Raw genomic sequence first — 22,307 nt, forward strand, 5'->3', positions numbered from 1 at the left:
TTTAGCAATAGAACAAGATTTCCCAAGTGGTAAACATTAAATGAAGTGCAAATTAACAAATTTAAAAGCATTGGGTGATATATTTATATGCTATCCGTGGGTTTCAAAGAGAATGATATTATTGGAAACGTATGATGAAAATATTATATGACATCAAAATAATGCTTCAAAGTCTTATAAACTATTCCAAATGAAGTCTCCAACTGGTGAATTAAGTAGAGATAATGAGGAGGAAGATATATTCCACGTATTTATCAAATTAAGAATGGTGAGTCATCACCCATCTTAAAGATTTGACATGTCATTTGTGTAAAGGAGCATCTGCACATCTTTAAAATGATAGGTTAATCTAAAGTCACTCATGACTTTAAAACTTATAAAATATTATAAGCCCAACTTGAAAGATGGAAGATTATGGGTCAGTTTTAATAACTGAAAAGTGAACGAAGTCATGGGGGTCTGGGGAATTCTATTAAAACATGATGCTATGCTAAAAGGAAAAGACCAAGAATTAGTAATGAAGTTGAAGAGTTACAGAAACAAACAAGTTAAATAAGATAGAGCAAGTGAGTGAAGGGTTCCAGTTTTCTGAGTTTTGGTTGGGAGACTTTGGGCTACAGCAGAACAAAGGCTGTGAATATAGTTATAAGGGGGGAAGATTGGATTTCTTTGAGACTTTTTGCTACAGGGGGTCCCATTCTTTTTCTGGTTCCATTCTTCCTACTTCTGACTGTAGACTTTGTGCTCCAGAAGGGAAGGAGATTCTACAAATTATTCCATTTTTCTTGAGAGACTGTGAGAGGCAGAGCATGGGTTATTTCTCTTTTCCAAAATTGTGTGTCTGATTTAGAGATAGAATTTTAATGGTTGATGTAACATTGTGAAAGAATTTTTCGTCTTTCTTGAAATAGTGATTTGGTTGTAATGTGTACAAGATACTTTGTGATCTTGTGCAGTCAGGGAAGGGAGGCTGGAGGTTAATTACATCAAAACTTTGATTATGGTGTATTTTCCTTCCACTAATCATGAACTTTGTGTCATTTTCAGTTTTCTCTGAATTACATTTCAATATCGTTGTTTTCTTGTTGCATCATCTTTTCAAAACGTCTTTTAAAGCTCTAATTTTTAAATTCTCTCAAGAGGATGGAAGATACATTTTCGTTTACATTGTGTAATGCAGTGTACGACAGATTAACTTTGTGTAATCTATTTTATTCTATTTCCTTTCTTTTTTAGTTCTTAGGTTTCGCGTCTATTCTGTGTTTATGAATAGATGCTTGGTATCCTTTTGTGCTTTCCGGTTAAAAGTACCTATAATTAATTCATTGTAAATCTTGCACGGGGAGCTGTACCCGATAAAATTCAGAGGAAGGTTATTAATCTAATAATAACCTATCCAACTATTGGTGCTAGTTTGTCCTTTCATTTGGGCATTCACGGTCAGATTTGCACATACTTTCTCGAAGGACAATCTATTCACTAACACAAAGGTTACAAGGAAAAGGGAAAGAAGTATTGTTATGTTACTAAAGAAGAATCCAATGATGAATCTAAAGATCATGATGATGAAGTTGTTTATGTTGCTATGAATGATGATTCTGATGAAGATGAGGCAACTACATTGGTATCCTATGTGAACAAAAGTGATAGATGGATCATTGACAGTGGATGTTCTCATCACATGACTGGAGACAAAAGTAAGTTCATTACCCTTCAGTATTATAATGGAAATAGTGTAAGATTTGGTAATGATGCACCCTATCTGATTAAAGGAAAAGGATCAAAAAGATTGACAGTAAAGATCATGTGTGATAATGCCTACTATGTGGAAGGACTTAACTATAATTTGTTGAGTGTGTCATTATTGTATAGTTAAGGTTGCAAAGTTGAATTTGATAATATAAAAGCTAAGATCTATGACATTGATGGAAAACTAATTCAAAGTGGAGATTAGACCAGAGGTAATATATTTTATCTTGATATGAATGATGTTACTTGTCTTGTTGTACAATTTGATGATGTGTGGCTATGACACAAGAGGTTGTCATGTAAATTTTGATAATTTGGTTAGTATCAGTGAGATGAAAAGAGTCAGAGGTTTGCCAAAATTGAAGAAACTTGATAATGTAATTTGCAAACAATGTTAGTTAGGCAAGATGACAAAGTCTAGTTTCAAAATTAAGACTCATACTTCAAAAGAAATTCTTGAATTAGTTCATATTGATTTACATGAATGAATTGATGTGCAAAGCTACAGAGGTGACAAGTACATTATCCTATTTGTTGATGATTACTCAAGAATGATGACAATAATGTTCTTAAAGGAAAAAGATGATGCTTTTCAAATGTTCAAATTGTATTTGACAAGAGTTGAAAAGGAAACATGCAAGAGCTTGAAATGTCTAAGATCTTATAGAGGTGGAGAGTTTACATCAAATGAGTTTGAAAACTTTTATAATGATAGAGGAATCAAGGGACAAACTTTTGCACCTAGGACCCCCCACAAAATGGGATTGCTAAAAGGAGGAACATATCTATAATGGATTGTGCTAGAATACTAATTCTAGAGAATAACGTTTCTTTGAAATACTAGAGGGAAGCTATTAGTACAACTGCCTATATCTTGAACCGAGTACAAGTGAAGAAAGGTACAAATTCCACACTTTTTGAATTATGGTATGGATACTCACCCAATGTCAAATATTTTAAGATATTTGGAAGCAAGTGTTACATTCTTAAGGACAACATAAATGGTAAAATTGATGCTAAAAGTGAAGAAGGTATATTCCTAGGCTATTCCACAAGAAGTAAAGCTTATAAGTGTTTAAATACTAACACTAACAAAGTTTTGGAAAGTGCAAATGTAAAGTTTGACGAATATACAAAAGTGCATGAAGATGAACCAAAGAAGGAACTTGAAAATTATAGAACCTTTGTCTACTACTATGAAGACATTTTTGCTAATGATGATAATTCTGTAAATCAAGTTGTAAATTACTAAGAATCTATGACTGTTGAGTCACGTACAATGGATGTTGAGTTGCATTTAGGAGTCGAGTTACAATCAAAAGTTGAGGTACATTTTGATACCAAGATTAGTGTAGATGAAAGGAATGTTGAGTTACTTGATAGAGAAGTGCCCAATGAATCTAGAATTGATAGACCCATTGTAGAAAGAAGAGCAGAACCAAGACTATCAAAGTATGTCAGAGACATCACCTTGCTGGACAAATTATTGGAGATAAAGAAGACAGACCAATGCCAAGGAATAAGTTGAGAAATGATACATGCTTGTTAAGCATGCATGAGCCTAAGTCAGTGAAGGATGCATTAAAGAATGAAGACTAGAGTAAAGCCATGAAAGAAGAGACACAAGTACACATATTGAATATTCTATATTCTATATGTACACATTGTAGGTTTGTATTTTTATGTATATAGTTTAGAGCATACTCAATTATGCATGTATGTATACAAACATGTGAGTATGCATATGTACTATGGTATATTAGATAGATATGGTTTCCCCTTTTAATAGTTACAAACATACGTGCACATAACTATATTTTTATCTATTCCATGTTCTTTTTTCTTGTAGACTCTTTCTATTTCCCTTTCATTTAGCCTTGTTGGCATTGGATCTATCTTCATGGGCTTGTCCTTGGTAGACTCCCCTTTTCCTTAGTGCTTGGTACCTTTAGTGAGCTTGATTTTTCATCTTCTTTGTTGTTTTCTAGGTTAACTTCCTCATTATTTTCTTTCACATTTCTCCTTTTCTTGTCTAATCATGTTATTGTAGTCATCATCGTTTGGTGGATGGTATTATGACTTTCTTTCTCGTGCCTTAAAGAAGCATCTAGTTTTGTGAGGGGTATTTCCTTCATTATCCTCTCTATCTCGCTACTTTCCCTTTGCCATTTTTTTCACCTTAGTGATCTATTTGTTGAATACCATGGAAACTACTATTTGCATCTTTCACATGGAACAAGATTCTCAATCCTTAGGAGGATGTGATTAGACTAGTTGTAGGAAAAGTGTTAGGGAATCCTTCTTTGAATATGAATTCACAATCAAGGTTAACATGGATCTATCTAGAACTTTTATATCTCTTATGGCATTGGCCAATATCAACAAACAAGACATACTTTAGACCAATCAAATCTTTTTGTCAAAGGGATTTTAGGTGGATTAGAGGAAGACAAATTTAGTAGTGATGACAATCTCCAAATTCCTTTCCCAAAAGTATACATACGCACATACCTTAGCAACCTGAATGCATTAGGGATCACTGTTTGTAGGATAATCTTGACTTTCAAATATAGAAAAGTATTTAAAGCACACTAGGTTAAGATGGAAATAAATATTCATTTCCTCCTAAGATGGATCAAAATCATCTCGACTATAAATACTCAATGGCTTTTGGACTATTAGAGGGATGAAGGCTTTGATGTAAATTCCTCTTTTGATGATGTTGAATTGGATAAGCTTAACATCATTTCTCTAGTGATTATAAAGAATAGTTGGGCTCGTTATAAGACTGTGAAAAAATATTTCAAAAAGGAAACTAAAATTCAAGATGGAGGAGTTTGAGGATGAAGGTATGGACTTGGAGGAGGAATTGATGGTCCTTTTTAAGAAATTAAAGTTATAAGTAGTCTTATAGTTTGGTTGTCTTAAATAATTATTTTTGTCTGTGTTTAGAATTTTTTGGTGCAACTACAATATGTCAAGACTTAAGGTCCCTCTTAGAGTTTCCATTTACATAATATCTTTGATCTACTATCATCATAGTGTTGGAAATATAAGGTAGGCAAGGTTACTGAGAGGGGAGGGGTGAATCAGTAACCAATAAAACTTTTATCTTACTTCACCAATTAATCCTTCATATAATATTATGATCCAATTTCATGCATGAAAGAATGAAAGCATTTAAAACATTCATAAAACTTTGACACAAGATATGGTGACCTCGAAACCTTCCTATTAATCATAGGATGGTTTTGACAAGTGAGTGTCTATACACTTAAGTCATTTACTTAGTTCATGCCGAACAAGTAACATATGCTGAACACAACATACAAATTAGAGCATGCCAAGTAAATAGTGAGTCCCAAGTCATTCATATACCAAGTCACTCAAGTTTCGAGTAGACGGTATGTTCCAAGTGATTCAGGAGCCAAGTAAGTAGTGCATGTTGAGTTATTTAGATACTAAGTGATAACATTGAAGTCACAATATGTGCCAAGCACTAGGGACTTCAGATGCTGAGTAATATAGTTTTTTCATAATTGTTTGTATTGGCACAAACTACTATGTAAACCATTTTTGAGCCAACTTAAGGATTGAATTATGATATTTTGGTGATAAGAACGAATCTTAAGTTGGAATCCCTATGTATTACATGCACCCAATCAGGTAAAGGGAAAGTTTAAGCAACAATATGGATGAATCACAACCATTGATTCATACCTACCCCTAAGTCACCTAGGTCTTCGTAAGGAGGATAAACCCTAAACTTTGAGGGAGTGTAAGAGGGAATGAATGAATGATTAAGGAGAGTTTTTCATGCGCAAACCATGAAATTCATGGTGACCAAGGCATTATGATCTGAATTGAATTGCAGAATTAGTTAAAGGAGAACAAAGGAAGGAAATAATGAACATTAAGGAGACATTTGATCAAGAAGGATCAAGTACACAATAGATTAGAGGTGATCTATCATCAAGGATTAGGGTGCTAATCACATGATCATTGCTGAGACATTCTAACAGGTGAATTAGTTAAATCTATTAATAGAGTAGTCCTAACAGGCTGTATTGAAATCTTCTAACAAAGTGCTTAATTATGAGTTGAAGTCTTTTAACCAGGCACACTTCTAACAAGGTGTTAAAATCCTCTAACAAGGTGAGACCTAATAGTCTTGTAAGCCTTTTAACAGGGCAAACCTTTCATAGGGTAGATCATGTTTCATGATCAAACATTGTAACCTTCATTGGATACACTTTATTACTATAGTGGTGAAGATTTGTGGGTGTCATCCCCAACCTAGTTTTACCTTCTCATTGGAGGGTTTCTAGGTAATCATATATTGTGTCATGTATTTGTGAATGCTTACTTGTTTACATACTTTAGATGTACTTGTTTTACATGGTATTTCAATCTACTTATTGAATATGTGAGATGGATGTGTGGTTAATATTTTAGGGGTTAAAGTTTGAAGCACTAATTCACCCCCTCGAAGTTTACCTTTCCTATTATAATTCCAACAATTGGTATCAAAGCACAGTTCTTTGAAAGTGAAGCTTTGTAGCTTTGAGGAAAGATCTTGGAAATGGAAGTCTACAAGTTGGGAAAGATATTTGAGAACTATAAAATTAAAATACGTCTCATTCTACATCAGTTGAATGAAGTAAGAGATGATCAAAAGAAATCAATGAGAAGAAGGAATGAAATTGCTATTGAGGAGAATGACATAAAATACCAAGAGATGGAAATTATTGAGCTATTTGCAAATGGAAACTCCAATGAATTTGATGTAGTAGTTGTATATCTGATGGAAAAGAATAGAACCCTAGCTAAAGAGATCATAAATCTTAAGATGGAACAAGAATCACAAGCCATATTACTATGTGAGGTGATCAAATAGAAAAAAAAGCTATGGAAGAAAAAGTCATGATTGAAGATGACAAAAGAGTTTTGACCAATAGCCTTCAGGAGAAATCATCAGAGGTAACTAGGATTGTTAGCATGCAATTAAAAACTTTGGGTCAAATGATGAATGCAAACCATGAACTGAATGCCAAGGACATTTAGATAAGAACACTAAAGTTGCAGAATGAACAGTTGAGCAATGACTTGAAAAGGGAAAAAGAGTTTGTTGAAAGTTTCAATAAACCAAAAGAAGCTATCGAGTACTTTGAACAATTGATGAGATCTCCTAGATCTAGCAATGATACATTTGGACTAGGATACACAAGTATCGAAGAAGGAGAATCATCCAAAAGTGTTGAAGAAAGAAGTAACAAAGGCAAGAACTCAAAATCTACTTGTCATAATTGTGGTAAGAAAGGAAATACCTAATATGTGCAGGAGTAAGACTGCAAATCAGAATGTTAAGCAGAAGAGCATGGGTCATTGCCATAAGTGCAACAAACAAGGTCATCAAGCACATGAATGTAGAACCAAGACCATGCACACTCAAAGATTTGAAGGATATTGTTATAACTATCAAAAGTATGGACATAGAGCTTATGAGTACAGATCCAAACCCAAGTGGTCATCAAACAAGTAGACAAAGGTAAAGAACAATGACAATATTATAATTGGGATTATAGTACAAGGTATAGTTGTCACTATTGTCAAGAGTATGGACATATTCTTGAGAATTGTATTAGAATACACTTCAGAAGTGACTAAAAAAGGTGGTTGAGTCAAAACACATGTTTTAGCTGTTTGAAGACTGGTCACATCAGCCGATATTGTCCAACAAGGTCAAAGGCACCAAGTTGTGAGTTCAGAAAAGGCAAAGGCAAGGTAGATATTGAAAATGTTACAGACAAGATGAACAAGACATGGAAGAGAAAGGAGGATTGTAGCACATCAAGTGTAGATGGGATCACTCACTAGTACATTTGGGCCCATTTTTTGACCAAAGTTTGACCAAATCCATCCAGCCTATTGGTCAAAAATTTTCTGGTTGAAATTTTGACTAACTAGTTCTTTGGTCAAAATTTTGACTAATGTTCCGGTAGGAAATCTTGCATGTTTGAGTGCGAGTTCCAGTAGGGAGTGGTCAAAATTTTGACCAATTATGGGGAACATTTCAACCAAAAAAGGTAGAACTTTTGACCAATGATGGGTAACATTTCAACCAAAAGAGGTAGAACTTTTGACCAAAGATGTGGAACATTTCGACCAAAAAAGGTAGAAATTTTGACCAATGATGGGGAACATTTCGACCAAAAAAGGTAGAAATTTCAACAAGTGATGGTAGAAAAAATTGGTTGGGAAGGTGGAAATTTTGACCAATGAAGGTAGAAAACTCCCAAGCATTGGTAGAAATTTTGACCAATGAAGGTAGAAATTTCTACCAACGCCTGGGTGTAATTTTTTTTTCAAGCATTCTATAAAATAGTTCACATGCCTTGCGTATGATATGACATTTTGCATGCATCTTGCACTCTCTCATCCAGCTGATGATGGATTACGGAGAGTGATCTGAAACCATGATGCTAAAAACACACACAATCAAATCCAAAACGAACTTGCATTACAAATGGATTGTGGAAATCTGATATTGTTGATTTTGCATGCATGTCTACCATGACAATCACAACTTAAACATATAATTTTTATATGTTTAAGTTGTGATTGTCATGGTAGACATGCATGCAAAATCAACAATATCAGATTTCCACAATCCATTTGTAATGCAAGTTCGTTTTGGATTTGATTGTGTGTGTTTTTTAGCATCATGGTTTCAGATCACTCTCCGTAATCCATCATCAGCCGGATGAGTTTAAGTTGTGATTGTCCTAGTAGACATGCATGCAAAATCAACAATATCAGATTTCCACAATCCATTTGTAATGCAAGTTCATTTTGGATTTAATTGTGTGTGTTTTTAGCATCATGGTTTCAGATCACTCTCTGTAATCCATCATCAGTTGGATAAGAGAGTGCAGGATGCATGCAAAATGTCATATCATACGCAAGGCATGTGAACTGTTTTATAGAATGCCTGAAAAACATCCACAGTAACTAATCAAACTGTCATAAACACTAACAATAATTAATATGCTTCTTCATTAATATGCCTGATACAATAAGCGAACTTGGCAACTATGCACAACAAGTTATATGCTAAAAGGAAATCATTTAGGAGATACAGAATTTGAACAACCATATGTTAAGATTTTACAATTTGTATCACTTGCCTAAGTTTGACTGTTGAGAATAAGTTCGTCATCCTCCCTGTAGTATGCTTCGATGGCTTGCACATCCACAAAAGTTCCAGCGTCTCAAATTTGTAGAATATGAATTATTTGGTAGCAAATGGACATGATTAACAATAAATCATCATATAAAAAGACTCCAATTTTGTGACCCGAATGAATAAATTCATTGTGAAAATTTTGTACATCCATGACTTCCCCATCTGTCAACCTTCAAACAATGCCAAAGTAGGTTAGTGCGAATTTTCCTAAACTGCAACGAGAAACTACAATCATGGTTATTGTGACTGAATTAGTCATCTACCACAAGCATATAAATAATTTTTTAGTTCAATTACAACTTATTACTATCACATTATATGCTACAATCACATTGAGAAGGGCAAGGCAAGGGACACCAACTACAACATCTATGTTTACTAGAAATGCTTGTCTACGCAACATCTATGTTCATTGGAAATGCTTGTCCTGCAAATACTTGTCTATGTACTAGATACCTCTCCCATGCAAAGTATTTCAAGAGCCTCTTTATATTGTGACTTTTCAATTTAATGTCGACCTTTTGCATGAAGCATTAGTCCCATCATAACAACCCTATTCAAGGAAAAGCATCCTTTAATTCAATATGGTTCACAAGAAAAGACATATACAAGTTTATACAATTAGGATGAAAAACATTAGTAAGGGACATTGATTGCAAGCATAACAAATATATTGTTGATGGAAATGGTAGTGAAACTGACATTTGCATTTATGCCAAGTACAATTAATTATGTTATGTATCACCACATGGGTACCATATGCAAAAGAAACATTAAAAGCCATCATAAAATACTACCTTTGATTAGTCTCTTAAATAGATGACATATTTTCCCCAAGCTGATTCTCGAGTTTGATGTAAGGCCATTGATTCAATGCAAGGCAGATACACACTGTTGTATCCACAATGCATACAGATACAACAAAATAAATATTAGCATACCTAGATTTGTATCGATTTCACAGAGGCAAATAACAGGGTAACTAAATCATCTAGTAATTTAGCAAAAGAAAAGTACCAACCTTATAATTTCACAAAGGGTAAAATTATCCTAACAATTTATCTTTGTGAGCTTCCTAACAATTTGCAAGCAACTAGTGGCCTGTCATATTATGATAGATATTTGTATTCATTCAATTTCAATATGATACAATATAATCCCAACCTATGTACAATACACATCATAATTCAGAAAGGGTAGAGGGCCTAAGACAATTGGCATCACATCCAACTTAGGCTTGCATTTTCCTTCTTTCTTTATAACAAGGGCACTACGCAAATACACAATCAGTGAACATCCTGATAAACCATATTTGCAAGGACTTAAATGACACTAATTTGCATTCATTTCACTGATTAGGAAATTGAAAAAATAAAAATAAATTACATCCAATGAATATACCATCTTACCTTAGTTGGATCAATAATTCCTGCAGCCATCAAATATTCATAACCACTTGTAGCAGCATTGTATCCATAATTGGGATTATCATTGGAAAGGACCTGTAAAAACACATTGCAGAGCTAAGTCTTATATGACAAAGAATTATCTACATATCCTTGGGTAATCATGAAAAGAGAAATATTGATTGGAAGAAATCAGAGAAAAGGCAAATACCATCAATAATAAAAAAGAACTAACCAAAGAAACACCTATCATATCACAAGCTTTATATCACAGACTCAAAAATCATAACAAACGAAGGACAAAGTCCAATTTTACAAGCAGACAAGAGATGCACATAACTAAAGATGGGGATTGAGAAATATGCTAAAAATCTAGATCACAAATAGTATTTTAATTGCTACAAGTGATTATAAATCAAATGATGCATTTGTGAAGTGGAATTGAGAATTGTTTAGTCATATTTTGGTTCTCAAAAATTATAATCTGACCTGGGTGGTGTTATGGTAGGCAAGCTTTCTAATATTTACCTTGCCAAAGAAAAATAATAAGAGTTTCTATTACACACTTTGGTATTTAAATAAATCTAGAAGTGCACTACATCCATTTACAAGTGGCTTAGCTATAAATATATTGTGTGGCATTGCCTATATTGAGAAAACCACAACAATCAAAGTACACCAGCAAACCATAAGTAAATAAGAAAATTAAGTATTTATATCACAAATAAATTGTTTGGAGAATAGATCATAAATAATTTTGGAAAGAGGAGAGAGACATTACAATTTATAAGAATTACTAGTCAAGACTTTATCATTGACAAAATTTATCTATTACTCAGAGAAGTATTTAACAATGAAACACTACAGAAGACTAGACTCATTTCAATAACTTCACCTGTGTAACTACAACTCCCCCAGATAGTTTAGCAATCCTTTCATTCAATTTTTCTTTCTCATAATCTTGTTCAGAAACCTGGAAATAAAGAAAATATTCAATTGTCAAATACATTCTACAAGCTAGGTTGACAATAACACAATTCTCTAATGAGTTATTCTTTGACAATATATTGATATGAAAAAAAAAAGATAGAGTGTTAACCATGATGAGATACTAGGTGTAGACAAAGGAGAAATAACATAAAGAATAAAACTAAAGTGCTCTAATTACAAAGCGTAAGACTAATAATCCATGTTAAGGCTTGAAGAACACACACACAGAGACAAGAAGGCATACCTCAATCATGCTCCTAATTTGATTAACTCTTCTCTCAACAACCTCCTGAGTCGTTCCATCACTAACTATTGTTGTTGAATCTTTTGTTAGCACTATCTTGGCAGCAGTTCCCAAAACCTCATTCCCAATAGTGTCAAGGGCTAGCCCCACTTCATCTCTAATGACAGTGCATGCATTAAAATACATGGTTCAGATTATAGTTGTCTATATTACTGAATAACATATTAGGAGAATGAACATTGAAATGACAATCCTAAGCTGAAAACTTACTTTTTGCACTCAATTTAAACTCATGTTCAAAATATTAAAAAGGATACTTCATTATGGCCTATGACAAACTGACCAACATAATTAACATTGGATAGAAAATTGCCATGATAAATGATTGAGACAAAAATTCAGGGTTCAGTTGATAATCATACTACTAAATAATACTCAATAATACCTCCAGTCAGCATGGCAAGTTGGGGGGCAGGGTGGGGAAGTGTTTTAAACTACTCTTAATTAATTTTCTGTCCTTCAAACTTTAGAACTCCTTCAGTAGACCCTTGAAACCTAAAAACATTTAGTAGACCCAACTGTCTCTCTCAATGATGATAAAATTTTATTCAAGGAATATCATTTTAAACTGCCCTTGTCATAGGATTGTTCTTGGCTAGGCTACACGTTAACTTTGTTTCTCTCTGAATCTCTGATAAGCATTTTGCATGATTCTCGCCCCAATTTACATTTCTTTGAAATAGGCGGTGCATGTTTCTAGATTCAATTCAATAGAATGTAAAACAAAAAAATAATGATAAAAGAATTAATTGGAAACCTTTGTAGGAAATGGCATAGGATACAAAATGTTCAAATAAATGTTCAAAAATTATTTGTACAGGCTTAGGCATAAGTAGAATCAATAAAACATGTCTCAAAACAAAAAGAATGGTGTAAGATGTACATCAAAAACATGTTGGAGGTAAGAGAATTATATTGATTAATAATGGGCAACAATTTGTGAGCCTTCTGAAAACCATTATCCATGTTCATGCTGCATCTCTCCCCCCTCAACCAGTAGGTATCTTGACGGGTGCACACTACATTCACACCTATCTTGGCATTTATTTCCTGCCACCAAATGAATGAATGCTTCTTCTGTGAGCGGGATGGAATAGCAAGAATACTGCATACAAAAGAAAAAGGGTAAAAAGGAAGGTACCAAAACTCATTCAAAGCTTCGTTGAGATCAAGTTATTTTGGGAGATGTGATCACTGTCACAAATGGTTAAATTATTGTGATTGTAGAACAAATCATAAGATACATTGATCTGGAGGTCAGAGTTGCAGGAAGTATTGTCTTCATCTATGCTGCAAAAAGCATAATTTTTTTATACTAAAAGTGATTAATGAAACTACAATGTGCATCAAGCTTATTTATTCCCTACTTAAATGCCTGGACTAGGCCAATGGATCTGGATTAAGTGATTAATTTCTCTTATGGCATCTCATGACCGCTAAAAGTACATTTGCTATGATGGATGCCAATGCCATTAAAGTTCTCAAAGAATGAATTGTACAATTTTCCTCCAAAATGGCGTAGGTAACTATATTGATATTTAGTCAAAGTCCATGAAAGTGCTTAAAGAAACCAAAGAAAAGAAACACACCCCTATGTTTGGATCTTGGGAAAATATAATGGTATCTAGTGATTATCTCTGAACTTGAATTTTTAATAATATGAAAAATAACACAGAATTATAAACCAGCAAAAAAATTAGAATAATGTTCTTTTGTCTAGGCCATGTACATGGACATGATAATTTGCTTTGTTGAAAATAATATTTGTATTCTAGATTCATCTTTCAATTGTTACTTGCAAATAATGTGCGGTAATTCCCATCTATCTATGACTTCAAAAGTTAAATCCATGAAAAACATTATTACTTTATCCTGTTTCTAAGTGATTATCAAATCACTATTTGGTAACATTGCTCTTAATCAAGATATGCCTAACAAGTAATGGATTGTTTCTCAAATAGACTGATATGGACGAAGCTGTTGTATGCTCTTCTATCCATCTGACACTTCAAGCCAAAGATATGAAGTTGTTGTATGCTCTTTTGTCCATCTTGACCCTACAATAAAACTTAACTTGCACATAGAGATATGCAATTAAATCACAAGAATGTATTTAATCATATTTCCAACTTCACAATTGTTCCTAGCACTTACTGTGAAAATACAATTAAGGAAAGATCATTACTGCCTAGGCATGCAACAGTAAAACAAAAACCATTAAAAATGGGAAAAGCATTTTATTTTGACAAGTTTCAAGAATGGCTAAAAATACAACTATATCCAAGAATATATCTCAAACATGAAAATACATATCTCACATACAACCATTGCAACCACTGATAAGCAACAATATCAAAATTATATCTACAATGCATATGTGTCAGGTGTAAGATCGAAAAACAAAAGAAGTTTCAAAGGAAAAACATAGCAATGCTATTATGTCACTGGAATGATTGAATTGAAGGAGGGGATGATCACAGGTTTTCATAGTTAACAATAATACATAGGTCCAGTGACATCAGTGGTATCAGTCATAGTAATTCTTTCTCTGTTATGTTTTATGAAACAATTTGATAATTGTGCAATCAAGTTTATGGATTATACAGTTTTTTTAAATCTTCCAATTTCTCTGAAGATATGTTGCATGACTAATCAACATTATAAAAGATAGTGATTTGATAGTGATGTTATGAAAGGATTGAGTTTGGTTTACAAGGATTAAAATATAAGTTTAAAGTAAGTTATATTTGCTGATGATTCAAAGGTAGATTTAATGATGAGACAGAAGACTTATGTGAGATGGAAGTTGAGTAGTCATACCATTATATGAGATAGGTGGAATATCACTTATTTCTAGCATTGCACTTAAAAGAGAATACTCTATGGTTTGCCCTAATACTAGAGAGTTGGAAAGTTCTTCTTGGCCGACCATAGTTCCCACTTTTTGTTATCAAATCCACCTCCTCATATACTTCCTGCAAATGCATATCATTCAATGTTAGAATCAAAGACATTAAGGTCCTAAGATTTCCTAATATTCTTAATAAAGAATGTATAGTTTATTAATATAGAACACCCCACCACCTTATGTTTTCTCACTATGTTCAAATGATCTCATATGGAATGTGGGGATGCCGACTAGCGGTCCTAAAATTCTATGGTGTTAAGATATTACAGGGCTCATATGATCGGCATTAAGCATTAAACGATTAAGCATTAAATGATTGAGCAAAGCCATTGGATTAAAATAAAATGTTTGTGTTTATAATGAAGAAAAGAAGGGTAAGAACCCTTACTATTCTAGAGGTTGCATCAATGAAGCTATCAAACCCCTGTTTGAACTGAAGTTGTCCTTTCCTTAAAAACCCTACTTATAATATAAGAAAGAGGACTAAATATAAGAAAGAGGGTTGTTTATAATACTAAGTGACAAGACAGTTTACAAGAAGAAATGAAAGTTCAGATTGAGATAGAGGGCAAAGATTTGGGAGCATATGATGACTAGACAATGTGACATGTGATAGTGAACTAAGGAGAAAGAGCATAAGGATCTTAAGTGAATAGATACATCAATGTGGGTTAAATTGTGAACTTTATCCCGATTCTACTACTTGTAGTTATTAGTCTTTGACATATCTCAAAAATATGGGAGAGAATTATGTTATTTATACCTTGTAACATGCTCACCTATCCATGACAGCTATATGATGCTTATGAGTATCATATGATTCTGTACCACACATTGATATTTATAAATGCTCCCTTGTGAACCCATGAAACTCTGTCAAGATCTAACAATAAAGAAATCATACCAAAAAAATGTAGCGTACTAAAACATATAATTAAGAAGGTATGGTCAATCCTCACTAGTTAAGTGTCTTTACATCCAGAGCCTTTTCATCTACCAATTGCAAATACTTTGATATAAAGTTTTGGTGTCAAAACTATGATGTTCTACAACCTGTCATATAAAACCATAGGATGTGTCAACCCCCATAGTATTCTTAAATGATATTTTTCCTTAAACAATTCTAACGAAAATTTTATTATTACCCATGGATGCACTTAAATTTTTACTAAGATGGTTAAACGAGCATGTTAAACGAGCATGTCCTTGATGGATGCACTTAAATTTCCATTATCATCAAAAGTTGTCTGCTATTGTTATCATCATTCGTTACCCGTTGTTGTTAAAAGCACTGCAGATATATAATTTTTCCCTCTTGAAACCCCTGTATCTAGGGCTTGCTAGATCTCCCACGTGCCAAAACTTCTAGGAACAATTGGAAGTGAAAACATCAATTTTTTAACATACTAAACTTATTTCAAAATTCAAAGCATGCCTTTGTTCAGGTAGATACCCTTCTATAGGTTTGTACCCTCAACTTTACGCCTTGTTTTCACACTTTACTACTTGGTGGTGTTCCTTGCTGCCCACACAGTCTTTATCTTTGCCTGATTAGGATAGTACCCCTGCCATCCTTTCATCTACTACTTCATCATCTTTTTGTAGCCCTTATTGTGTCCTCTGATAGGACAATACCATTCCCCCACCATTACACCTTCACCACCTTTGAATTTAGTGTCTAACTCTGTCACAAATCTCAAAGTTCCCTCTCCTTTCTGCACCACTTGCTGTCCCATCTGTTGTTGACTTGTATCTAGTTCCTTTACCCTTCCAATAATTCACCTTGTATCAAATAGTTTGTTTTGAAAATACTTATATTTGGTCTCCATTCTTCTCCTTTCTCAGGGTATGCATTAAAGGTCTTCTTTTCTTCCTCTTCTTATTTACTTTCTTCTTGAATAAGGTGTACCCTTTTCTCTTTTCCTTTCTCAAGGCATTGGTAGGATTGATGCCCCAATCCTCCACATGTGAAGCATGTACCTGTAAAGACACCACTTCCTCTTCCTTGTCCACTCCTACCATCTCTCTGATTGTGTCCTCCCCTTGAATCTGAACTTGTGCTTTTGTCCTTCTCTTCCCATACCTGAGTTGTCCTTCCTCCTCTTCCTCTCATGGAAGATCCTACCCTTGTGTTGTTGTGCCTTTCACTTTTCCTCTATCCTCAAAGCTATCTGGTAACACTCTTTCACACTTCTAGGATTAGTAGCAGCAAACTCATCTTGAATGCTAAATTTCAAACCTCCTAAGTACCTTGCAACTTTAACAACTTCCTCTTCTTCCAAACTTGATCTCATGCTAAGCTTGTAGAACTCATCTATGTATGCCTTCATATCTAGGTCCTTTTGTCTCAAGCCCTGCATCTTCTTATGCATTTGAAATTGCTTTTCAGTTTTGAAACCATTCTATCCCAAGAAGTGATTTTAGACTTACCTCTTTTTCTTCTTTCAGCCTCCTCATTGCAAGTGACCTACAATCATGTAGCACATTATCTTGCTAATGAAGGAATCATTCAAGAACCTATAATGGCCCTCTATAGTTAGTTCAAAGGTCTTCCTGCTTGCATGGATCTTTAAAGGCACACCATCTATAGTTAGTTAAAAGTTCTTGTATTGATCTTTAAGGGCACCAGTTAGTTCAAAGCTCTCGTATTGATCTTTAAAGACACCTATGTTTTTAGGCACCATGAGTTTGTTAGATATGATCATATTGATAGGCATGTGTTAAGTCATTCTATTTTTTAAGAACCTAAAATTGTTGCCATGAGGCATGTTAAAAAAATTTACACTTCGCATGAGGCATGTCTGAAACATCAATTAAGGAGGATTGGCAAGAACATTGATGCTAAACCCATTTTCGAGGGATGGTGAGCAAGTGTATAGTTCAAGAAAGGGAAAGGAGGTAAAAACATGTGGTCATGTCTCCAACATGAGACTAAAGGTCAACTTTTCATGTGAGTCAAAAGTTGCACTAGGTTTTGTCAAAGATATGCTAGAAGACAAGATTCTCAATAAGGATTGGGATTGAAGCATTACTCAAAATTCATGGTAAGACTATAGGCCACTCCTATGCTTCAAATAGAGTGTTGAAATTGGTGATATCAGAATTTATTTCACAAATTTATGTTATGGACAACAATAGTCATGGATCATTTTAGACCTACCACATGTAGAGTGTCCATTTTATGTTAGTTTGAGCTTCACTTGGTTTCAAGAATACTATAATATTCTCTACTTAACAAGGCCAACCACGTGAAGGTGGAAGCTCATCTGGCCTCACCCCCCTCCCCCTAACATCAATCTAAAGTACCCATTATCATCTAATTACATACTTCATTCATTCATTCATCCATTTATGAACTATAACATTCAATCAATACAATCACATAACATTCATTACTATGATATAAAATTCATTAATACACAATACTAATCAAGAATTCATTAAGACATAACAATATTCATTAACATAAAATAAAAATCAGTATTAATACGCATCATTCATACATAATTACTTAAAACAAATTTCTTTCATTATCCAACAACATTTATCAAAGAAGATTTTTAAAACATCATTTCTTCTTTTTGTTTTTCTAAGCTCTCTTAAGAAAAGTGCTCATAGGAGCATCCATATCTGCATCATTCTCCTCCTCTTCTGGCACGTGTAATGTCAAATTATGATGGATCCTTCTCTTTGGAGGAGTAGGAGGCTGCTGCACTAAAGGGGGCTCTGTTGCAAGAACAAATGAATGGGATAAATTGGCATACTCTTTTTCTTTTTTTAACTATTACAAGTCTATAATTAAGTACTAGTACAACATAACATGCATTTTTCTTACCTGACAATGCCACATCATGTACATTAACATTTTGATCCGCCACCACGTCAACATGTTGAACACTTGGAACATGCTCCACTCCTTCGGCATGATGTTCAACATGCTCTGAAATATTCAAAAAAAGGATACACATCAAATTGCAATTGAACATGTTAAATTGTATTCATAATTGCATAATTAATTTCCAATAGAAAATTAATACCTCCACCAGTATAATGCACATTATGGCCTTCGTCACGAGCAGGTTCTATGGTAGGATATGAAGGATGTAATAAAATGTTATGCACATTGTTATGTAGTCAATTTACGTTCAAAACTAATACCAAAAAAGAATCTTCTCAACTATTCAATTTCATTTACTTTTCATCTGACCAATTTACCTGTGAGATATCATTTGGTGCACTAGATTCTTGGGCAAGGCTTACAAATTCTTCGTGTATGCATGCAACCACGACTTTATAGCCTTCCTTCAAGGCAAGTTTTCTATCTTTATCTGTGACCTCCACATTGAATTCTATGCCTTGTATTTTTTTCTTAATATTGTCAGTTTTGTATGGATGGTTTCACTAAAAAAAATTGTTTGCAACATTATATTAAAAAAATATATGAAATTTCATTGATCCTACTTACAAGTTGAGACTGGAGATTCATATAGCCACCAGAGCCAAGTTTGTGTTGGCCAAACTTTTCTAGTCTCGCTTTTGTAGCCACGGATGTGTCCTGCAATCTATGAACAATTTCAAACATCTTAGATTATATATTTACAAGGTGGGGTTTTATCTTGGTGGGTTAGTAAGTAACCTATCCTAACTCACAAGTGAATGAGAGCTCTGTTGACAATCATAGAATTTTTAATGCTGTACAATAATTTGTCTTTGGATGCAAGTTAATGTGTCTTTACGAGAGTAATCTTTTATCCCACGAAAAAAACCTAACCTTTAATATATGTTAAGATATCCTTTAGATGGGAAATCATTATACATTTATCAAATACTACTTTATGGAAAAGATACAATGGAGCGTGCTTCTTCTTGCTTGTATTGTGTAGGTTAACCCTCAGTTTTATGCATTCAGGTGGATTACTCTACTTTTCACACAAGAGTTTAGATTCCATGATGTTCTAAGGATTTGGGACTCACTTCTAAGCAATCCTTATGGGCCTATGGTATGTTTCTATCTTCCATCTGAAAGAGAGAATCTTCTATTAATCATTTACACAAAGTTTAAATCAGAGTTTTACAAAAGCTATAAGTTGTCAAATACCCAAAAAAAAAAATAAATATAATATGTGCTCTATTAATTTTCTTGATAATGAAATAAAAGATACTAGCATATTAGAGAGCTTGAGTCAATGCTTCTAAGGTGTATCACATTTTTGCATAAAATTTTAGGCTATCTGGTGACCGGGCATTGCCTACTCTGTTACTGCAGGACATATTACTCCGCATATGATGTGATATGCTAATGTGCATAAGAACCCACTTGTTGGCTAGTGAATTTACATCAAATTTGAAGTTGCTTCAACATTATCCATTGATTAACATCAACCATCTCTTACATGTGGCAGATGAACTAAAAACAAAATCTTAGAAGTTTTACACTATTGATATTTGATCATTCAAAATGTAGCAAAAACTGCTTCTCAATTTTAAATAGGTCTGAGATTCTTTTTATAGAGAGAATAGCCCAATCCATAACAAAAATATGATCTAATAGAAAAATCATATGATTGTTTAATGAATAAACTTGTTTTTTTTTTACCAAATGGCAAAGAAATTTCTTTTCTCAAGTTTCATCGCTGAAAAGGATCATAGGTCAGGCATTTTACTCATCAGGGTTCAATTATCCAGTTTCCATGTAGCATGATGCTTAGAAAATAAATTGATGTGATTTTATGAAGATAAATCTAGTCCAATTGCATTGATTGAATACTTAAGGCATGCAATAGTCATTATTATATATGAAATTTATCAAAAGTCAGGTCAAAAAAAGAAGGCAATCTACGTAAGATATTTTAGTAATACTTTTAGTTTTTAACTGATCTAAGAGGCTTAGATGTATCTTCCTTCAAATTTTGGCTTCTCCTTTGACCCTTGTTGGGTTGTTTTAACAATTAATATATTACACATAGAATGCTAAAATATTACCAAGACCTCTCTACAAATTTGTTTCGGATTGAGACCTCACATGTTTGAAAATTCCATAAACTGAGGAATGAAGCACATTATGAATCTTGAATTCAATCCTTCCCAAGATGGAATTAGGTTTTTGGACAACCCATGTTTGCTCCGTAGGGTGTAGTTTAATGTATACGAGAATATACAGGAAATGTAATAGACAGTAATGTCAGAGAACTCACAAATGCTTCTTTATTAATTCCATCAAGTGTTTAAAACATACGACACCAAAATGCAGGACAACAATTACCACAATGCCATCATTACAGTGATATCTTTGGGATGAAAGTACATGACATATATAAGTGTCAAAGGGGTGCAAGCTCCAGTTATTTTGAGATTTTGATATCCCTTGAAGGAAAATGAATTCCTCGTTCATTTTACCTAGAATTCCACTAGACAAATTATATCATTGAGTACAAAGCCCTAATCATGTGGGTGTCATGATTCCTATAGAGATTAGAAGCCTTCATATACATAGAAACTGTATGTTGATAGTGAATCCAATAACAACTTAAGGGGAACTAATCTAGGTTGTCTCATTATATAGAATTAGCATTGATCTTAATTAATTCTATTACTACACCATAGATAGTATTTCAAAGAGAGAAAATTGGTATGCGGATGCAAAGGCTAGTGTACCCTCTTTGGTTTGACCTGAAATCATCACCAATGCATATCAATTTGTGCTACAAGTGTTGAGATCTCATGTAGTATCAGAATTGCCAAGCCTTGGTGATCCCATTTGTGTACATGTAGACTCAGAAGAATGGTTTTTTGGCATCTATGGGTATCTGAAGAGAAAAAAATTCCCTGACAGAGTTGATGAAAATGCTTATATTAGGATAAGAAAACTCTTTGGTTGCTATCTTGTCTTGTCAATTGTCTTGTATCAAAGATCCTATAATGGTCTCCTCCAGTGATACTTAACCAAGGGTGAGATACCACTCATTTTTTGAGAGGTTCATTCAGGCCCCACTAGAGGACACATAGGTGGTAAGGCCATAGTTCAAAAGGTAATTCATGTGCAATACTATTAGAAAATGATGGAGAAAGACTCCTTTTCATTTATCAAGAGTACTCACAATGCCAACAACATAGAAATTTGATTTAAGCTCTTGGACAGGCTCACTAAGCTCAAAACTCTCCATGGCCCTTCTAGACATGGGGTTTAGATATAATTGGAAAAATATCTCTGCCACTATTTAAAGGCCATATTTTTATCATCACGACCTCATAGTATTTTAGTAAGTGGGTGGAAGGGGGCCCATTAAGGTCTACCATCACTGAAATTATCTATCAATTCCTACTAGACAATATCTAATTTCATTTTGGTTTATCTTCCACTATTGTCTCAAATAATGGGACATATTTTTAAAATGAGGTAAAATAGTTACAGAAATATTTTGTGTCCTAGATCACTTCTGTATACCTTATTATTTTCAATCCAACAGTTAGGTAGAAGCCTCTCACAAGACCATTGAGAAAATATTGCAAACATTTGTAACTAAGAATGGGAGAGATTGGCATACCCAATTAACCTATGCTTTTTGTGCTTATTGCACTAGTGTCTCTATAGATACATGATCTACTCCTTATAGCCTAGTATATAGAGCCAATGCTATCATGCCCTTATACTAGAGATACCATCATTATGTGTCTCCCTTAAAGGAGTGATCGGTGATGACACTA

The 22,307-nt window shown here is 33.8% G+C and overlaps 1 protein-coding gene across 1 annotated transcript; it reads right to left on the minus strand.

The window, feature by feature from the left end:
- Positions 1-10,281: 10,281 nt before the first annotated feature.
- On the minus strand, positions 10,282-11,821 carry LOC149539837 (ruBisCO large subunit-binding protein subunit beta, chloroplastic-like). Its single transcript, XM_089802627.1, has 4 exons — positions 11,636-11,821; positions 11,297-11,374; positions 10,405-10,497; positions 10,282-10,293 (listed from the first exon to the last, which is right to left on the minus strand). The coding sequence occupies exons 1-4, from the start codon at positions 11,819-11,821 to the stop codon at positions 10,282-10,284; spliced, it is 369 nt and encodes a 122-aa protein (XP_089658753.1).
- Between the last annotated feature and the right edge of the window lie 10,486 nt (positions 11,822-22,307).

This window comes from Cupressus sempervirens, chromosome 9 (genome assembly GCF_028749045.1).
Source record: "Cupressus sempervirens isolate cs-2001-9-10 chromosome 9, ASM2874904v1, whole genome shotgun sequence".
NCBI lineage: Eukaryota > Viridiplantae > Streptophyta > Pinopsida > Cupressales > Cupressaceae > Cupressus > Cupressus sempervirens.